General features: G+C 54.6%; 3 protein-coding genes across 3 annotated transcripts; 2 read left to right on the forward strand and 1 right to left on the reverse strand.

Annotated features, from left to right (window-relative positions):
* Nucleotides 1-95: 95 nt before the first annotated feature.
* Nucleotides 96-3,347, forward strand: H257_02341 (hypothetical protein). The gene is made up of 12 exons (XM_009825928.1): nt 96-333; nt 383-588; nt 647-899; nt 1,174-1,402; nt 1,516-1,579; nt 1,692-1,847; nt 1,932-2,043; nt 2,256-2,380; nt 2,437-2,595; nt 2,643-2,696; nt 2,744-2,977; nt 3,028-3,347. The coding sequence occupies exons 1-12, from the start codon at nt 114-116 to the stop codon at nt 3,298-3,300; spliced, it is 2,085 nt and encodes a 694-aa protein (XP_009824230.1). The 5' UTR covers nt 96-113; the 3' UTR covers nt 3,301-3,347.
* A 981-nt stretch (nt 3,348-4,328) lies between these two features.
* H257_02342 (hypothetical protein) lies at nt 4,329-19,890 on the forward strand. The gene is made up of 7 exons (XM_009825929.1): nt 4,329-10,323; nt 10,440-10,918; nt 11,267-17,240; nt 17,363-17,470; nt 17,651-18,059; nt 18,262-18,347; nt 19,011-19,890. Exons 1-7 carry the CDS (start codon nt 4,372-4,374, stop codon nt 19,794-19,796), a joined length of 13,794 nt encoding a protein of 4,597 aa, XP_009824231.1. The 5' UTR covers nt 4,329-4,371; the 3' UTR covers nt 19,797-19,890.
* A 315-nt stretch (nt 19,891-20,205) lies between these two features.
* H257_02343 (hypothetical protein) lies at nt 20,206-21,518 on the reverse strand. The gene has a single exon (XM_009825930.1). It carries the CDS (start codon nt 21,490-21,492, stop codon nt 20,248-20,250), a length of 1,245 nt encoding a protein of 414 aa, XP_009824232.1. The 5' UTR covers nt 21,493-21,518; the 3' UTR covers nt 20,206-20,247.
* Nucleotides 21,519-21,637: the final 119 nt, after the last annotated feature.

Genomic DNA, 21,637 nt, shown 5'->3' on the forward strand with positions numbered 1-21,637 from the left:
TATCGTTAAAATAGGTCAATGCCACTCGGCCATAATCCGGATAATTCAAATCGTCCGGTTGAGTGTTGCGTCAAATAGCCAACAACCTATCGTTGGTGCGAACAGAACGAACGATGTTGCGTCAAGCTACCTTGCGCGCCATCAAGCGGTCAACTCCGTTGGTCCATGGCATGTCCAAACAAGCCGTGGCGTCCATCACTGCCACTAGCACGCAGTGCATTATTGGACGGCCTGCCCATGTTCCGTTGATGTCCATGATGATGACGCACCAGCAGCAGCAGTCGTGTTCAAGCTATCAACGACGGATGTTTTCCACCGACCCCTACCACGAGAGTGCGTTCCATTGCAAGTGTATTTCGTCCTCATGACTGTCCATGAGTAGGCGAAGGATGGTTGGCTGCGGACAAGAAGATTCTGGAGCGGCGACTGAAGACGTTTGGACGCGACTTTGAGATCAAGTCCATGGCAGTGGCGGCCGGGTTGAACGACCAGGAGTGGGGACCAGCGACCACACAGTTTCGTCGTTCGCTGGTGTCCCATCCTGAACGACACTTCAAAGACACGCGTGAAATGCACGACTTCGTCGAGGTCCTTCCAGTCTTGTTCTTCCTGCTTGACTGATTCAATCGTTGCATTTTGTGTGTAGGGCCTCAAGACCAATGCTGCGGCGGGGGCGTTGCAGTTCTACCCCCTCTTCCTCACGTTTGTCAAGGAGAACGCGTACATCGCCGACATTTCCCAGGACACGCAGTCCCTTCGCGAACTGACCGACCTTCGGCTGCCGCATACTTGGTACCCCAAGGCCCACGCCATGAAGCGGAAGATCATCTACCACGGCGGACCCACCAACAGTGGCAAGACGTACGAAGCATTGCTTCGACTCAAACAAGCAAATGACGGTACGTGCTGCTCGCCGCGTTCCTCGACATGTCATGATGATATACCCCTTCGGATTCGTCGGCAATCACAATGCTATATCGCACCCCTTCTGATACACGGCATCTGATCCGTTTCCCAGGATGATATGTCTCTGAGTCTGAATCTGATTCGTCACTCACGATGCCATATCTCGTACCCCTTCTGATTCTTCTGGCACGGCTCGTCTGATTTTGAACCGGATTCGTCTCCAGGATGATATTCGTCTGAGTCTGATTCATATCGTGACACATTTAGGCTTGTATTGCGGCCCCTTGCGACTGCTGGCGCTGGAAATCTATGAAAACCTCAACATGGACGGCGTGTACTGTTCGTTGATCACGGGCGAAGAGAAGCGCGAGATTCCGTCGGCCACACACGTAGCATGCACCGTCGAAATGTGCAACTCGTCGGCCGTGTATGACGTGGCCGTGCTAGACGAGATCCAACTCATGGGTGACAGCGAGCGCGGGTGGGCGTGGACACGGTACCGAGATCAACTTGAATGATATATATATATATATGTCTTTATGTGTCTTTTCATATATATATATATATATATGAAAAGACACTCATGGCGGGAGAACGATGATGGTGTAGTGCACTATCTTGTTTGCAAGCCAAGGAGATCCATGTGTGCGGGTCCATGGAAGCGGTGGACTTGGTAAGGGACAAGACGTTTACAATATGGATGGACACAAGCAAGGAATTGTGAATCGTTCATATGGTGAAGAAAGATAATTGTTTAATATTTTGGTGGATATTATTATTATTAGGTCAAAAAGTTTGCCGAACTCGGGGACGACGACTTTGAACTGCGAACGTACGACCGCCGCAGTCCGCTGTCGATCGAAACCGAAGCGTTGAAATCATACTCCAACATTCGCAAGGGCGATTGCATCGTCGGGTTTTCCCGCCGTCGAATCTTTCAAGTACGAAACTATATATATATATTTATATATTTGCCCAACGGTGTCTTGTGAAGAAGAATATAATAATATTCACATCCGTCGTAGATCAAACGGGAAATTGAGATTTCGACGGGGATGCGGTGTTGTATCATCTACGGCCAATTGCCACCGGAAACACGGTCGCAACAAGCCCGGCTTTTCAACGAACCTGACAACGGTATATATATTTATAATATATATATCCATGATAATGTTAATATTTAGACAACGGTATATATGTATATAATATATATATATCCATGATAATTTTAATATTTAGACAACGGTATATATGTATATAATATATATATCCATGATAATTTTAATATTTAGACAAAGGTATATATGTATATAATATATATATATATCCATGATAGTTATAATATTTAGGTTACGATGTGCTGGTGGCATCGGATGCCATTGGAATGGGTCTGAACCTGAACATTGGCCGCATTATCTTTGACAGCATCCTCAAGTTTGACGGGTCCGACATGGTCGACATCACTCCTTCCCTCGTACGAATATATATCTGTATATATATAATATTTGGATTCTCATGATGGGCGGGTAGACCAAACAAATCGCGGGTCGGGCGGGTCGGTCGGGTAGCGACTTTGCCCACGGGTTGGCCACGACGTTCAACGAAGCAGATTTGAAATATCTCCAGGATTCCTATCATGAGGCGCCGGCGCTGCTCAAGGCGGCGGGCCTCTTCCCTTCCACAGACCAAGTGAATACAAGATTTATCCGGATAAAAATACCTCACAACTCGCCTAGATGGTGGAATTTGCCAAGCAAATGCCGGATACGACCGACCTGGGCGTCCTGTTGGTATGTGATAATACAGTGAATCTAGTTTAATAGCGCTGGCAATATAGGAAAAGTATGTGTCCCTCGCTCGGTTGGACGGGGACTACTTTATGTGCAAGTTTGCCGACATCAAGGAAGCCGCCGTGCTCTTGGCCGACATTCCGATGCCATTGGCGGAACGTTTTACATTTTGCACGGCGCCGGCCAACTTGCGCAACCCCCTCGCGCGTCGAATCTTTGTGGATTATGCCATAGGACACGGAAATCAACGCAGCGTGCCGTTGGATGTGTATTTGCCCAAGGTACTGACGACGTCAGTATCGTGAAGAGGCTTATATAACAATATGGGTAGATGGCCCCGCGCAATGAACTGGCCCTCCGAGATGTTGAAATCAAAGCCAAGCTCATTGACGTGTACCTGTGGCTGTCGTACCGATTCCCAGACACGTTCAAGATGCAAGCGGAAGCGCTCGAGATGAAGGACCGGGTGCTGGAACTCGTCGAGGAAGGGCTGGTAAACGTCACATACAAGAAGTCGGACGACAAACCCAAGAAAAAGGTCGGCGAGTGGAACACGGATCGCACCAAGTTTGTCCGATATGCCGACGCTCGTCAGGCCAATTAATATAGACTTACTTGATGGAGTACTACTTATTAGAGCATCTCCAACGGCGTTTTTATTTCTATTTCACAATATGTCAATTCGAAGTTACGGATGTAGAATAGAAACTCTTGCTCTATCCGGAGGGTTTGTTGCTATTTCACGCGAAAATAGAAATTCTGCGAGACGAAATTTCTAAAAAGTCCGGATAGTGCCAAAATAGCAACCGTAAAAACGAAGTTTGACTTTAACCTATGCTTTAGGTTAGAATTTACCGTTGGAGATGCTCTTACTAACAGTAAGTTATGCACAGTTTCGTGCCAACACAGTTCCGTGCCACGGCTTTGATAGGTCAATTCGGTCGATATTGGACGTATTATAGCCAATAGAACGCGTCTTTGAAATTCTGATACTTGAGGCTACATTGTTGCATCCGGATAAAATGGCACGGATTTGTTTTCAGCCTATCGAGATTTTGAATATTCAAGGTCATTTTACTTCCAAACTAATGCGAAATTCGATACAATTTCAAGTCACACAATCTGCATTTTTCCTCGTGATTAAAAAACACTATTATAATAGCAAATTGGACGTCAGGAATATCTCCAACTGAGGGCCTCTAAATGTGGCACGGAACTCGGCCCTTACGTATACTACTACTAGTATGTACTTACTCATTAGTGTTTGTGTTTTATAGCTGTGCATGGTTGGTTAGTTACTGACAATATGCCAATCCATCTAACGTGGACAGTTATACGTATAGTTGCCGCAAAAAGCTCGATAGATCTTCAATGCAACAATCCAACGACGTTGGGGACCAATCAGAGTCGGATAGATTCTTCACCGACCAATCAAATCGTGCCGCTAAGTAATTCGCATTGAACCAATGAAAGTGCAATTGCAAAGGTAATTTTGGCCAATCCAAATGCATGAATACAAAGTAGAATTTCGAATACCATGGATTTCCTCCAATCAAATGACGTATATCAATACCGCCATCGAGTGCACCAATGAAATCGACGGCTTTTTGTTCTCCTGCACAAGATCTTTGTTGGGGTTCGAGATATCGGATCAAGCGCGCCACGATCGTGAACTATGCCGGTCGTCGCCGCACCTACCCCGCCCCCACCGCCGTTGGCTACCGCTACCATTGCCATGGCGACAGCACCTTTGCCTGAGGATCCACAGCAAAATGCAGTAGCTGGACGGGACTTTGAACTGCCTGTACATGAACAAGGCTGGATGCCAAAACCTGCGGTGTTGCACGCGGGGAAATCCCGTAGTTGCACGGTATGCTTTGCGCCGCTGCAGTACTCGAGCGTGTCCAGTTGGGACGAATACTTGAAGAGCGAAGAGTACCTCGGACATCTCCAGTTGAACTTGTTGAACGACACGTTCATCCGCGGGTTGATCTGTGGGGAAAACTACTTCGGCGACCTACCCACGGAACATCGCATGCACCCACAGCGTCGCATCAAGTGCCGTCAAAACGTCGACGACCATCTTAGCATGAACTCTGCAGGGCTGTTGGACTCATCTGACAAGGACAAGTCCCTCGTGCGGACTCTCGAGGAGCTGCTCATCGACGGGTTACCCACGCCAACGTTCACGTACGTGCTGGAGCGGCGATTTGCCGTCATGTTCCACAGCGCCAAGATCGTGTCGTCGTTGATGAAGTCAGTGCGGACACAAAAGTTGCCGCGGCCTCAAGCGGACGCCACGCCGCACGTCGAGCTCCATCACGTAGCGATCCATGCCCTGTCAACGTTGCTGGGTTTCTTCGACTTTAGCGGGGAGAACGCGCGCGCTCCTTTCGTCGAGTTATGCCGGATGCTGTCATCGTTTCCGCCGTTGTCTCTGCTATCGTTCTGGAGTCCGCCGCCCAAAGCCCCCGAAGAAGAGGTGATGCTTCTGAAAACCCAAGTCGACGCCAGCCACACGTCTCCGTTGCATCCTGTCCATTCAATCTTAGACTCTTCCGAATCAACGTACTGGCTGTCGACGGTTCGCCCCGGTGTCGCATACATTACCCTGTCGCTAGGCTCGCGGACCAACATCACTGGTTTGCGACTAAAATGGCGGTCGAGTGCCCATCAACCGTCGACGATTGTCGTACAAACCAAGGCACGTGGAGCTGCCACGTACACATCCCTCAAGGAATTCCACAGCAAACCGTCAAGTCCGTTCCCCGATCGCTTCGAGTTGCCGCCGGTGCCCATCTCGACCGATTGCGTTCGACTCGCGCTTTCGGGCATGCCCACTGCCAACAAGGACAACACGTACGGCATAGTTCACTTGAGCGTCCTTGCGCCAATGCAGGACACCGCGATGGCGCCGCAAGCCGTGATGGCCGACGTCGAAGCCTGGCTCGTGAATGCTGCATTGCATACGAACGTTCCCAGCAACGGCGATCGCGATTCGACCAATGAAACCCCGAAACCAAATGGAGGCAGCTTAGCTGACGACGCCTGTCTAGCTCTGCACACGTGGACATTGGCCACGGGGTCTCTGACGGCGTTGCTGCGGCTAGTTCACTTGGCCTTGGCGTTGCGGACGAACGACTTCGATGTAACTCGTCGCCTTGTGTGCGTCGACTCGGCCAGCCATGTCCTGCATGCGATCGAGGCGCATGTGTGTGCCGAAACCGAGCGCATTCAACTCGCGGTGCCGTCGACCGAGTCCCGCAAGGTGCGCGCGGGGTTTGATGCCACCCTCGGGTCGTCCGGCACGACCATCGAGGATGGCGGGGCATCCGTTCGCACGCGGGAGACGAGCTACCAGCACGCGGTGGTCAACTCGCCCATCTCAACCGGCAAAGCGAGCTGGAGGTTCCGCCTCGATACGGATACCGTCGACGACGAAATGACATGCTTTGGGGCGGCGATTCTGCCCGTAACTATCAGCGGGTACGATTCATCTCCCAATCTGTGGATGCTCCGGGGGTATAACGGCAACTTGTACGCCCGGGGCCATAAACTCAGTCGGTCTATTGGCAAAGTTCACCCGGGGGATGTGGTGCAAATTGACGTTGACATGAATGTGGGTACGATGTCATTTGCAATCAATGCGACAGAGTACGGCGTCGTCTTTACCGACTTGGGTGGCCATGAAGTGTACCCAGCCGTGTCGTTTTACGGGTCAGGCAAGGTGATTACACTGCAAAGTTTGCACAAGTGGGGTGACACGTCAGTGTCGTCGTCGTCTATGTCGGTAAGAACGAGTGGCCACAATGCTGCCGACCCCGTATACGTTTCGACGCTGCCAGAGTACGAATATGCTGTCGGCCACGGTCGATTTGGACGAGGCAATGTCTTGGGGTACACGGGGGAAGCGGCTTCTTCGTTGAACGGAGCTGCGGATGCATCGGCGACTAGTACGACAGCTACGACGGCCTCAATTAGTGTGCGGTCGGAAGCCAGGCAGCGGTCGCTATCCATCCATCCGCCGGCTCGCGGCGAAGCCTTTGCCACGTATGACCTCGGGATGGGGTATGCGGCGGTGACGGGCGGGGTCGCGCTGAACGACGACGTTTCGCACGAAGTTCTGGCGCAACGCGGCATCTCGGTTGTGTTTTCGCTAGTAGGCGACGGCATGTTGCTGTGGAAGTCCAAGCCTGTGACGACGTCTGGTCACATTGAAAGCTTCTCCGTGGCGATTCATAAGGTTCGCATGCTAGAGTTCCGCGTGAGTTGCAGCGGCAGCAACCACGGCGCGCACGCGATTTGGGTCGATCCGCAGCTCACGATAGTCGACGACTGGGTGTGCTCGAGCTGTTCTTTTGTAAACAAGGGGACAGCCAAAGGGTGTGTCCTGTGCCAACACTTATGTGCTAGTACTAGTACTATTACTGCTACTACTCCTGAAATAAAGACATCCCAAGCAACCACGATACAACCAGCAGCCAGTGATGTATTCAACCTATCGAAAGCGATAACGACCAAGGAACACCCTGCCCTGGAGTTGCTGTCTGCAGGTCCAGCGTTGACGAATGCCAGCCATCCATTGGACGAAGCGGCGACGGCGCTGCTCGATGTCGTGGATCGTCTGGGGCAGATGGTTGTAGCCAACGACCGCCGCCAAGTACCGCTGGAAGCACCGTTTTGCCTCCAGCCGCACATGACGACCTTGTCGCTGCTAGCTGCGTTGATTCAATCCCACTTGGATACCCTGTGTACTCCAACCCACGGCGACAAGCGCACTGATTCGCTCAGTGTACGGCGATGCCAGCTGCTGCTTCAGATCCTCGGGCGGCAGCTCACTGTGCTCGACATGTACACATCGTCACCACCGATCTCCCCAAACTCTACATTTGAAAACGTGGCGCCGCCAGCTGCCGTCGTCGCCAACATCCGTGCGCTCCTCGAGAGTTTGGCGCATGTCCATGTAGCTAATCCAATGTCCCCTGCCAAGACGAGGGCGTGGACTGGTGGAAGTGGATGTTTGGTCACCACCCTCCAGATCACCGCGGCGCAAACGCTGGTGGACGGATTGAGCTTGCTGTATCCGGCATCGTGGGATCGCACCACGCTGCTGCTGACGCTGCTTCGAAGCTATGCCCGCGACCGCTTCGACCCGTCGTCCGCGCGGTACTTGATCTTATCGCGGCTTCTCGCGCTGTTGGCAATGCCAGGGGACATGGGGGTGCTCACGTTCTTCCCCGACGTGCCAGACCGCCTGCACAGCTCCCAAGTCCACGAGATCATGACCCATTTGCTCACAGACGAGTACCACTCGACTTGTGTGGCGGCCGACGCGTTGGCATGTGTCCAGACATTCCAGCTGTTTCTGCTGTCTCAAGCGATTGAGCTGACAAACAAGTCGGCGGTGGCGGCGCCGCGGGGGGAGCAAGATCACCATCATGCGTTCCGCGTGGTGATCCAGGATATGACGATGCGGTACAGCGAACTGCTCTTGACGTTTGCCCGCCGGACGCTCGACGCCTCCCTTGAAGCCACCGCCGACGGATCGTTGTCGGTGCTCCGGACGTTGCTTCCGCCGTTGGTGTCGGGCTTGAGCCTGCTGCGTCGGCAAACGTGGCTCGTCCGCCCCCTCTTACCCAAGCTCACGATGGTGCTGCGTGTGTTGGACGTCGTATGCGGGCAAGACGACGGCGTCCGGAGGTCGGAGCGGCGTCTTTTGGCGCTGGACCAGCGGCTGGCGTCGTACGCGGTCGACGCGGATGACGTGGGCAAGTGGCAACTGGAGAAGAACCCCACGCGCGTGCAAAAGCAGCTGTACAATGTCTTTTCCAAGCTGTACACGGGCGAGAAAGATCACTTTGAAGGCCAGATCGGGTTCCAATTTGAAGCTATGGCGTCGTTCACACTCGTGGCGCTAGGGAGGTCGGTCCACCCAGTCCGACACGGCGGCAAACTGCTGCACAAGCACACGGTGCGGCTCTGGGACGAGGCATCGCAGGCGCTGCTGGGGTCAGTGACAGTCGCGTCCACGTCTCCGTGTGATGGCATGGGCTACGCGTTCGAGTACTTGGCGGTGCCGCTTCGAGTGAGCCACGGCAAGCTATATCGCCTCACGACTCAAGAGTTTGCGAATGGAGGGGACCCTTGGTACAAGAAGGAGAACCTCCCCGACGAAGAGTACGACCGGGCGTTCATCAAGATCTTGCGCGACTGCTACGCGTCGGGGTCGTCGGGGTTTCCGAGCTCGCAAAACTTGACAGGCGCGGCCTACGGTGTCCCTACGTTTCTCGTCGAGGAAGACAACCCCATGGACACGCTGCCGTGGATAGTTCCCGTCGACGGACTCCAAGCCGTGAAATTCAACGCCAAGCGCAAGGCGGCGTCTGTGTCCATTGGCCACGTCGGCAATACCCTCACAGTGTTGGGGGAGTCGGGGCTGTGGCGGACAGTGTTTTGCACGAGCGCGATCGCCAACGGCGTCCACACGTTGGAGTTTGTGGTCAAGAGCAGCCGCGTCGGCGGCGGTGTCAGTGGCCACGTCTGCTTTGGCTTTGAATGCGGCGTCGGGGGGGACCTGCCCGTGTCGGGGGCGTTCGTCGGCCAATCCCGAGGCAGCATCGGGTACATGCCGGCTATCGGGTGCCTGTGGAACCAAGGAGTGTGTGTCCCGTTTGGAAGACGAGAAGGAGATATCAGCAAGATTGTCGTGCTTGGCGGCGATGTGTTTGCCATGACCATCGATTATGACCGCCACATGGTTGGGTTTGCCCACAACGGATGCCCCATCGGCACCGATGTGGCCATCGAGTTGCCACTAGCCGTGGTGCCTGCCGTGAGCGTCTACGGCCTCCACGATGTGGTGGACGTTCGACCTGGAGGCATTGCCAAATCGACGCTCCAGCTCCACTGGCTACTGGATGTGCTCAATTCAACAGCTTCATTAGCTGGTCGGTTTGCGGGCACACTCATCTCTGGTCCGCCCATCGACGGCGTCGAAGAAGAGCTTCAGCCGTGGCTCCAGTCGACGTTGCTCAGCGGGGGGCTCACAGGTCCGTCGTCGTCGTGTGGCAGTCGAAGGAATTCGCTTGTGCTTGATGTGACCGGCACGTCGTGGGCAGCTGCGTTAAAGGGAGAAGGATCGTTCTTAAACCCACGGTATAACCTGGGGATGGCGGCGGTACCCGCCCCGCCTTCGCATCCCCTCGTCTACCAGCGCAAGTCATCTTCGTTGCTCAATGATGTGCCCAACACTGCAGTAGACGACACAGACTTGATGTTGCGAGATGAAGCCCCAAAGTTGCTGGTCTGGCTCGACAAGTTTCTCCCCGACTCAATCATGTGGCGCCGCCAGGAAACGTTCCCGCACGTCGAAGCCGCCATGATGACGGCGCTTATCAAGCACGCGCCGCCGCATCTCTTGCATGAAGCCAAAGCCGTGCTACTGGCAGGTCACGACGCCGCGGTGGCGCCATCCGCCGACATGGCGCTCGTGTGGAAGTGTCTGTTAACACTCCGACACTGGCTCATTAAAAGCAAGCACGAGTATCGGGCCAAGGAAGCTGCTGTCGCCGATAATGACGACCAACGACACTCGACCGCAGTGGACTCGACCCCCGACGAGCTCAGCGTACGTCATCACTTGTGACATGGAGTTACTGATATATTTTCTTGAATGGGCTCGTGTTTGAGTGTTTGATTTCTGTTTATTTGTGTTTTGATTCCCCTTTTTGAACCTGTATATAGGTATGGGAGCAAAAGCTGACGTTGCCGCGATCGTTCGAGTTGTTTGTCCATCACGTACAAGTTCGTGCGGAATTTCTATGTCATTTGGAACCTCCCGCCGACACGCCAAGTCGGTGGTCACCTGAAGCATTGGCCAATTTGGCTGAGAAATGGACGGCTGAGCACCCGCCGTCCCTGCAGCCGATGGTCGATCGGTGGCGAAGTCTGAGCTTGAGCGATCGGTCTAAGTGGAATGGCCTCGTCCAAGTGCTCCAAGCCCAGCACAAGTGGCGTATTCGAAGGCGCAGCACGACTAGTAATAGTAGTAGTACTACTACTACTGTCGTCGACGCGAGCCAACCATCAGACAACGACGACGTCGACGCCCCATCTGAAGACGAACATGGATATCTCAGCGCGATGCTCCGAGCATGTGATTTGTACGTGCGCAACGGAGTCGGCGCCCCGCCCGACGTCCTGTACGCCTTGCTAGAACGCCGGTATGATGGTCTTTCACGATATATATATATATATATTCTGTGTACTGAATATCTGTTCAATATGGCGAATGGTGTTCGCTTGTATGTGAATTGTGGCTTTTGGTGGTGGCTCTCCATATGGATTGCCGACAGTAATATCATAGTAGGATGATGTAGTGTCTTGTTATCAAACTAACAATATGTGGAATCTCAAGGAAGAGTGTTTACATGGTGTGCTATAATGAGCTACCTCGGTATAGCTTGCAATTGTAAACTCTATCTACTAGTATGACTAGGACTGGGATCGATGTACAAATATCACACATATATTTCTCGTGCCTTTGCTCACAATATATATATAACTTGTAGATACACAAGATCCGAGTCTCGGGTGTTTGGCCTGGACGCAATGAAGTCGATCTTGAATGTCCTATCGTTCGACTCGTGTCGGTCGAGCGCGGTGCTGTTCTTGCGGCCGGCGCTTCGGGGGTTCACCGACGACGAACGGGTGGCCAGGGAGACGTACTTGGAGCAGCCGCAGTCCCTCGTTGAAGGCGGCAGTTTGGCGTTCCGCCCGACGGTGCGGCACCACTACCTCAAGGGGTTGGAAGGATGCACTCGTCCAGTGCTAAAGCGTGTTCAAGATGCGTTCATGGAGTTGTATGCTGTGCTGGCCCAAATGCTAGCCAAGGCCTCTGCTAGTCCAACGTCGTCGACGGGGGCTTCGTCTGGTTCAATCGTGTGGCAGCAGAGCCTTATTGGAGCGTGGGCGCTCGACTTTGAACCGCGAGACCACGAGTTTCTACTGCATGTCGACATCCTTGGGTTGCTCACAAAGCTGTTTTCAGTCGCGACGCTGTCCAGCAACGCCCGACACGATATTGCTAGCAACGACGACCACTCGTTTCCACACGATTTAGTGGGGGCTACACTTCACAACAACAAAAGCCCGTCGAAATCCACGGTTGTCGTCACCGAGTGGCATCCCCTGGCTGAAGCATATGTGCGCAAAGGTCTGCTTGTCGGCAACCTGACTAAGCGCGCCGTGCTGCAAGTGATGCGCCAAGCCCCCGCGTACGCCCCCAAGAACGTTTCCGCCAGAACATCCTCTGCATCCTCGTCGTTCAAACGACTCGTGTCGAAGCACACGGCATCGTCGACGGTGCTTGCGTACTCGGATTTTTTGAAGTCGCTGCATACAAAACTCAAGTGGGCGACCAAACAATTCGATCTCGGCCGCAAAGTACTCCAGCTCAACTTGGGCGACGATGTGTCGGTAGTGGAGTTTCCCATGATCGCCCCCGCCGTCACATCAACGACGTCGTCGTCGTTTTGCATCGAGTTGTGGATCCATCCCACGGAGCTGCAAGGGTACAGCACCCTCCGCAGCGAAGTCGGGTTTGCCGACGGCAGCGTTCACGTTGAACTCGTAGACAACCGTCTGCAGCTAGCCGTCGCTGGCAACGTTCCGCGCGAACAGCTCTTTGACCACCCGTTTGCCTGTTATGCATGGCACCATGTGGCTGTTCTGTACGACCACGACCAGCATGTGGTGGACTTGGTCGTCAACGGCCGCCACAGGCAACAATTAGTGTACGCCAACACGTGCGCCAAGGTGCAGTGGCGCCTGGCGCGGCTCGGCAGCTGGATACCCGACGTGACGGCGACCCAAGTGCAGCGGAAGTTCAAAGGATTTGTGGCGGAGCTACGCGTGTGGCTCGGAAGTTCCCGCACGGTGGCCGACGTCGCCGCCAACTACCAGCGGCGGACGGCGGCGGACGTCGGAGCCTCGTCCGTGCTGTTTAGCTACCACCTCGACGATGGAGACGGCGAGCTCGCCGTGTGTGCAGACGCGGCACCTTGCAACGCCTTGCTCACAAAGTGCCACTGGACGCGAATGAACGTACCTGTATGGGATGTATCCATGACGACGACAAGCAGCCAATGGCAGCAAGCCTGTGGGGGGATTCAATCGGTGCAGCGCCGGTTCCGTCGATGGCGTCGGGTGCATCTCACTCGTGCTATGACTCGGATCAAGCAAGCAATCCACCACGAAGAACTGCACGAAGATCTGTGGGGGTTGAGCGACGAGAGCGGCGACGACGACGACGACGACGAAACTGCAAAGGACATGATGCATGTTGCCGCGCCCAGCGTTCAAAGTCTGGTGGGGCGGGTACAATTGCAGCACACGGCGTGGATTGTGTTTCGATTGGTCGGGATCGTAGCCATCAGCGGGATCCGCGGACGGGTCGAAGTCGAAGCGGTGGAAGCGGCGCAGTCTGCCAAGAACCGTCGGCTAGACAAGCAAGCCGACCACCGGCAGCAGAAATCGGTCGACGCCGCCAGTGACGTGGCGAAATCAGCGGCCACGTCCACAGCACTTGAAGTGCCCGTGGCCCAGCGGCTGTGGTTCTCGGTCGAATTACACCGAAAGGTGTTTGAAGGCATCGAGCGCGAACTAGCCGCGGCCACGAAACTCATCCACGACGCGGAAAAGCTCATTCGGGCACAGCAGCCGTCCATGTTGAGATCCATGTCGACGCCGGTGCACCAGACATCGCAGGAACCCGCGCCCCTCGAACCCCTCGAAGTCGAAGCATATGTGTTTCATCTGCTCGTGTTTCTCATTTCGCAAAGTGATACGTATCCCGCCCAAGAACACTTGAGCAAACCAGCCGTGCTACGCGAACTCCTCTTGCTCCTTCGCATGGGATCTCCGAGAGCCCAGCGCCTCGTGCAGCTGCTGCTTCGGCAGGTGGCGTCGGTTGTCACCCCCGCACAAATTGGCGCGCTTCTCGGATCGGACACTGTCTTTCTGGACCTCCTTCTGGACCGTGTATCCGACTCGATCTGTGGAAGCGACGCTGAACCCATGAGCCAAAGCAGCATGCGGGAATCCCTGGCCAATCCTCTGGGGTTCAACACGGGCCAGATCTTCCTCACGCTGGCCGCCGAGTCGGTCGCGCTGCTGCGCCTCCTCTTGCGGGAACCGGCGTGGACTTCGCGCGTGTCGGACGTGCTGAGCGCCGCCATCCGAAAGGCGGCGCCCGTCGTGACCCAAGAAGCCGGCAACCCCAGCAACCTCCGTACCCGCGTGGTGGTTCTTCGCGCGATGGGGGCCCTCTGTGTGCTCGGCGCACACTTAGACTGCCTCCGCATCGGCGGAAAAGTCGAAGTCCAGGGGGTTTCTGCCGACGAGGCGCCGTCCGTGGCCACGCTCATCAGCCGGACACATGACACTGCACGAGTGGTGTTTGACGACGGCTCCAAAGTGCAGCAAGTGCGGGTTGCCGACATGTCGCCCATCGAAGAGATTCCGTCGCGCGTCGTGTCGGCCAGTGTGGCGGCGCTGCTCATGCCGCCGCTGCTCCACTTTGCCACGCTGCAAGACGACTCGCTGTGGCGCGCCCAGCTGCGATCCCGTGCCTTGTTGGCCTTGGAATCTTTTCTCAAGCACGATCATTTGCTTGCGTCCGCCGCGTCGTTGGTGGCCACGGCGCTCACGCCGTTGAATTTTCCCGCGTTCGTCAGCACCGCCGCGTTGCAAGAGCGCAGTCGGAGCATCCTCAGTCGCCTCATTGAAGCCTCCACGCCGCTGGGTCCGATGATGTTCAAGGGACTGGCAGATCCCACACCCATTATTCCAGACGCGTCCAAGCGGCAGCTGTCGGTCCCACCGCCGCCGCCACCCCCGCCGCCGCCATCCGTGTCGGCGGTCCGGCAAGGGTTTGCGGCTACGCTGGCGTCGATGGGGTTTGACATGGACTTGTGCTTGATTGCGCTCGAACAAGCGCGAGACGACCCGAATGCTGCGGTGGAATGGCTCATGGGCGACGGAGCCATCACCTACCGCCGCAACTTGGCGTCTAGTTCAACGCCGTCGTCTCACTTTCAGCACTTATTGGACGACACAACGTGTCGCGAAGACAAGGCTCGGGATCTGCAAGGCATTTCCGGCATGCCGATGCGTCTGGTGCTGGCCGCGCTCGACATTTGCGGAGGCGACGCCAACCGCGCGGTCGAGTGGCTGCTCGAGCACGGCCGGCGGTTCTCCACACCGCTCAATCTGCACATGGACGCGTTCTGCCAAGACCTGTCGGGGCTTCACGACCAAGCGGCGCTGGAAGTCGCCGATCAAGACGACTCGCTCCTCTTAGAAGACCCGGTGACGCTGTTGCCCGCGGATATGTCGACGGTGTCTATGGGGGTAGGCGCTTTTTGTTCGTCGTCCTTGTCAACCCCAAGTCATCATACAAGCCTCCCCCACACCGCCAGCAATAACTACACGCCAAGTGCCAGCGTCGATAGCTCGCTAATGACGGCGACGTTGGCCCCAATTGTCGCGAGGGATCGGCAAAACGGGTGGGGGCCGCTGGACCCGACGTACTTGCCTCCGAATGTCGTGCTCACCGTGAGCGAAACCATCGGCCCCGTGGCGCAGCTGGCCCGCTCGGGCACGGTGGTCGCATCGAACAATACGTCGGCGCATGCGACGGTGCTCTTGAGCTTTTTAAACACGGAAAACGGCGCGTTAGAGGAAGAGTATGTGTGTGCGATTAAGGTGAAACGATGGAGCAAAGTGTTTGACCAAGACTTGGTGGCCGTGGACAGCATTTACCAGGTGGCGCTGCGCACGGAACAGGCGCTGTCGACGTGTTATGCGCGTCGGGCGTTGCTGGAATTGCTAAGCAACGACAGCGCGACTGTGTTAACCCTCATGGGCGGCCCCGCGCCGTTCATCCAGATGGTCAAGTTGGTCGTGGGGGCGTCCTTCGCCGGCAGCAACAACCAGATCAAACCCGTGCAAGAAGCCATCGTGCGTATATTGAACGACCACCCGACGCTGTCGTCGCTGTTAGTCGACGAGTGCATTTCTCATTTTGTGCGGTCGACGCATATTGCGCGGGAGGGAAACGTGAGCCAGCTGGTGCCACCACCGCCGCTCCAGTACGAATCGCTGCACCCGTACTACCCCAAGAGCGACTACGTTGTCCACGTGGCAGTCCCACAGCACACGCCGCTGCCCGTCCGAGTTGTGTTTGACAAGCGGTCGAGTTTATTAAACCAGGCGACACTGTCGTTCTATTCGGATGTGGACTGCAAGCACCTGCTCGCGGTGTTCGCAGGGCCAACCAAACACCCGTTTGCCGACACGTGGATCAATGTTCGGTCATTCTGGTTCAAGTTTGTCGGCAACGACGAGTCTGATGGGGCGACGACAGCGTACGGGTTCCGTTTCAAAGTGCAAGTGCTCCCGAGTATGTCGTGGGCGAATGAGCTGGACGTGCTCCACCATCCATCGCTCGACTATGCGTGCTGGCTGCTCGAGTTCCTCCTCTCTGACCCCCTCTTGCCACTGCTCGTTCCATGCCAGATGGCCCTTGTGTACGACGCCCTAGTCCAGTACTTGCAATCTCCCCGGGCCCCACACAAACACAAAGTGATCCACTTATTGCTGCAACTTGTCGTGGTAGCCCAAACCAAGGCACCCAATCTCACTACCATCGACGTCAGTCCTCTCCAGCGCATGGGCGACCTCGCCATCGCCAAGGCACAGGCAGATATAGCCAAAGGCCGGCCGTTCGTGTCGACGCATCTGCTCAAACTGGTTGAATTGGCGGTCGTGGTGGTGTCGTCATCTCGGTGGTTCCAGCACCACGACATGCCGTACATCGCGCCGATTGCGCCACCGCTGGCCGTGCCCACGGAAGCCACCAGTCTGCTTCTGATCATCGCTGAAACGATGCAGCTGGCCCATGTGTTATTGAACGCATCTACCCAGCGCCTATCGCAGGAACTCGTGGTGCTCATCTGGCTAGACATGTACGGCGCCAGTGCCACGCTGGAGCACACGACCGCGGCCAGCGACACGCTGACCTTCCACGGCGCGCACTCGCTGCGCCTCTGCTTTGACCCGCGCTTCGACCAGCGCGCCGCCGTCCACGTCGAAGTAGGCACATCATCGTCCTCATCGACTGGTCTGGTGGAGTTTGTGCCTGTGGAGGTGCTCTCAGACGTGATGGATGTCGTGGGCGACGTTCTCCGGTACACGTTTACTCCCTCGACGGCCCAGCCGACTATGAGTGTGACTGTGACGGCGGTCGGGATGTCGCTTGAGCGGCAGCTGGCGCGGTGTTCGGTCCGCGGCATCGAAGCGATGGCGGCGCAAATGGTGGAGTGGACCCCTGCTATGGACGCGCAGCTGGTCGACTGGGTGAATTTCCACGTCGAGAGTCTGGGCGAAGGCGTCCACGCTGAGCTCCTTCCGCCAGACATCCGGCTGCACCCGACACTCGACGGCTTGCGATGCTCGCTCTTGTTGCACTTGCCGTGGTCCGAGGTACGTTCACCCCCTGCATATCCTGGATATAGTTGTTCGATCGTACGGAATCGTCGTTGTAGTTGCGGTGCTATGAGGACACACGATGCTTTTTACTCATATGTGCTGTGTGTGGTTGGTAGATTCAATTGCGGTATGCGCTACTACGATGCTTCAATACACGGCTAGCGGGGTGCATTTCGCTGTTAAATTTGAAAGATTCAGAGTATTCTTGGACAATTGCCCACCAGGTAGGTAGTACATGTATACCACCTCCGCCATATATATATATATATATATATATATATATACCCAATCCACTGTCATATGTTCTACGTTGACCGATGGGTGGATTGATCACAGCACGGTGTCACACTTTTTTGAATCGACGATTCAGGGAGAATGGGATTTATATACTTGTCTTGTTGTAGCTGCGTCAGTTGAGCCACTGCGTATTCCTGGATCTTAAGCTCAAACTCGTGGAAGCCGCGATCGAAGCCACAGTCGTTTTGCCAGACACAACCGCCTCCAATAACGGTACGGCTCGAATCACGTTGGATCGGCTGCGGGCTCTCGAGTCGCGCGAAGACCGAGAGGTGGAACCGTCTAGCTCCGAGTGCTTCTTCGCCCAAGCGTTCCGCCAGCTGAATGCCGTCGATTCCAAGTCTCTTCGGAGGAAAATAGACAGCAAGGGCCGCCTCTTTAGCGTCAAGTTCCGCGGCGAAGAGGGTGTCGATTGGGGCGGGGTGTACCGCGAAGGCACGAATTCGATGGTCGACGATCTATTTTCGACGCACTTTAACTTGTTCTTGCTATGTCCAAACGGCCAGCACAACACTGGTACGTCTTCTACTACTAGTACTACTAGTACTGCTTTATCTACGTTTGAACCATCGTTGGAAATTATATATATAATTTGGAATATATAGATATATATATATATATATATCATCATCATATGTGATATATACTTATCCTATGGGATATAGTACCATTGAGTCCATGAATATTATAGTATTGAATTGGACTCGTGTGTTCGTAGGGCTGAATCGTGGCATGTACGTGCCCAACAGCAAGTGCACGTCGCCCGTGGCCATCCAAATGTTTGAGTTTGTCGGCAAGTTGCTGGTACGATCGATCGATTGCTTTATGTGTTTTGATATTGACTTTCTTTTACCCAAAATTTGGTGACTTTTGAGCTAATTCTTTGCCAAATCTATCGATCGATTCATTATTGTACTGAATTTTGTGATGTAAAAGAGTTGTCCTGTGGTGATGGGTAGTATCACACTAATTGAATTCATACACTAATTTGACGTATGTGATGGCTTTCTGCAACCTGATTGGCTAAACCCTTCTAATGCCGATTCTTCTGTACATTTGGTTGTGTCGATTCATCGCTCCAGTTTAGCATAAACACAACAATCAATATACAATGTCGATCAATTCGGGATATCCACCTCATTCGTCATGGATTGATGATATATTGTGCTGCTTTTACCTCATAATGTGGCTGACTTTTGTGCAGATTCGCCAAATCTATCGATCGCTTCTATGTTTTTTTTACCGACTTTTGCAACCACTGTACAGTATCACACTAATATCAGTCTCACACTAATATCAGTCTCACACTAAGTCGATGTTGAGTCCGTTGAACAGTGGATCTTGTTTTGATTGGCCACTTGTGTGTTGTGGTTTTTGATTCTTGGTCGATACATCGATTGTCTGTGGATTTGGTTATTCTGCTCATTCGATTGCCATATATCTTGACAATCATATATAACACAATAGGGTATCAGTTTGCGCACCAAGGGCGACTTTCCATTTGCATTTTGCCCGCTCGTGTGGAAGGTCCTGCTTCGACAGCCCGTGGACGCGGCGGATTTGGAGGGCACGGACGCGCTGGTGGTGCAGATGCTGACTGGAATTCGGCACTGCGACCAGGATGGCATCACGACCGACGGGCAGTTTCAGAGCGCGTTCGCCGACCTTGACCTGCGCTTTACAACGTTCGACTCGAACGGGCACTTAGCCGAGCTCGTGCCCGGGGGAGGCCAGAAGCGCGTGACGTTTGCCAACCGCGTCGACTACTGCGACAAGGTTGAACAGTATCGCGTACACGAGTTCGATGTGCAGGTCACCGCCATGCTTCGCGGCCTCTCGACGCTCTTTCCCGTGCGCGTGCTCACGCTGCTCAACTGGCAAGAGATGGAGATGCTCAGCTGCGGCACCCCCAAGATTGACATTGCCCTGTGGAAGCAACACACCCGGTACGACGGGTACACGGACCAGGACGACACCGTTCGGCTCTTCTGGGAGGTAATGGCATCCTTCTCAGACGAACAGCGCTCCGACTTCGTCCGGTTCGCGTGGGGGCGCAGCCGACTGCCCCGGGGCAAGTGGCCCCAGCCGTTCAAACTCACGAAGAAGGCGGGTCGTGACAGCGTCCTCAGCCTCCCCGTCGCCCACACGTGCTTCTTCTCGGTGGAGCTGCCGCCATACACGACCAAGGAACGCATGCACGACATGCTGCTCGCGACCATCAACTTTGGCCTGGGTGGGATCTTGATTGCGTAGGTATTATTATTACTAGTAGCACTAGGAATAGTAGGGGGTGCGTACAGTCGTCTACTCGAGAATATAACCACGAACAGAGCTTTTTCACATGTACTAGTAGTAGTTTCTACATAGTATTTTGTAATGTACTAGCAGGACTAGTGTGCACCAGTAGTTCCTATTCCATGATGGAGCATCACACATACTACGGGCGACATTAACTTAAAGCTATCAATCAGATAAGTACTACTAGTACTACTACTAGTAGTAGTACTAGTCGTACACACACTTGGGTTACGTATTATATAATAGTGTTGGTCAAGTCCCCAGATCAGTAAATAGTAACTATATATCGCATATCATCGTCATGATGATATACACCGTCGTAGTGGCTATGTACCAAAGCTACTCAATGGAACCACATCACATATGTAACACTGTCAACTAGTTACAGTATTCCATTCGAATGGTGTTACACTTTCAATCGGCCTCGATGAGGTTGCTGCGGTTTCCTCGTGAATTTCTTGTCTGCAGACCTCTGCGACAATGTGGCATCAACCGCCGCCTGTCGTTGGACCCACCACAAGCTCGCGACAAGTATGACTGTGAGCGTCGCCAGTTGCAGCAGCATCATCTTGAGCTGATGAAACTTGTTGGTCTCGTCGTTTATGTGCAAAGTGGGGCAAAAGGAAAACTCGGACTTCAATGCCGAAGCCAACACGGGGGCTGGTGGGTCAAGCATCCCCACGCACTCGCACGCGTCGTCCAAGTACCCAAGCGCCGCCAGGACCGCCGCCAGCTGCGTGACCGCGGGCAGATGTCCGTGAATCCAATGCACCGACCGGCGGAAAGCATTCACCGCCGTGGTGACGTTGCCGCGGGCCAAGGCGAAGGTGCCGACGTCCGCCCACGCGTCCGCCACGGCCATGCGCTGCTCAACGCTGAAGTGGCTCACGGTGTACACCATCGGGTCGGGCACATCGTCTTCAAGTGCTTCGCGAACGACGATCTCCAAGTCGACTTCGAGCCCGACCACGTCATGCAGCGCTATGTGGTATGCGGCGTCCACGTGGACCCTGTCGATGGGGAGGCTGGCCAGGGCGTGTTCGCGGAGGTCTGGAGGAATCACGTCAAAGTACGGCCGAAGGATCACGCCTTGGAGGTGGTCCAGGGTCCCGTGGAAGCTGAAGAAGCGGTCGTCTATGTGCTCTTCAAACTCGACTAGCGAGAGCGTTTCGTCGTGCAAGTCGGAAGGGGTGGAGCCAGACTCTAGCGCATCCTCATGGGAATCACCGGTGGATGACGCGTGGTGTTTCTTGACCGCGGGGGGTAGATCCAAACGCTCGATGGAGAGTGGGAACGGATACCGCCGCGGGTCGTCCGCCGCGAACTCTTGCACCAAGTGGACGCAAGGCGGCTGCCACGTACTCGTGTGTCGAGCCTTGCAGTAAAAAAACACATGGCCATCCTGGCGAACGCGTTCCCAGTACTCGAGTGCGCCGTATTCGCCCGTCGCGCAGAACGCGCCGTCGGGGCCATTCGGCTCGTCGGGTAGCGCCTCGGGATCCACAAGTACTACACCGAACGGGTGGACGTTGCGAAGGACGAGGTCTTCATGGAACTGGGACGACGCTGCTAGCTGCTCGAACGACATGGCGTCCAACGTGGGCAGGAACAGTCTGCACAACGTCAGTGCATGGGCCACTGACCGTCGCATTTGGAATTAATTGATCTATCCTTGTTCGACAATTCGATCTTATTTCCATGTTTTCAATTACTATTACCAGGAAGTATTAATACTAGTTATACAGTACGTTTTTTAACTCGCAAGTACTATCGGAACTTCCAACTGGCCAAATCGA

Source organism: Aphanomyces astaci, assembly GCF_000520075.1.
Source record: "Aphanomyces astaci strain APO3 unplaced genomic scaffold supercont1.4, whole genome shotgun sequence".
NCBI lineage: Eukaryota > Oomycota > Saprolegniomycetes > Saprolegniales > Verrucalvaceae > Aphanomyces > Aphanomyces astaci.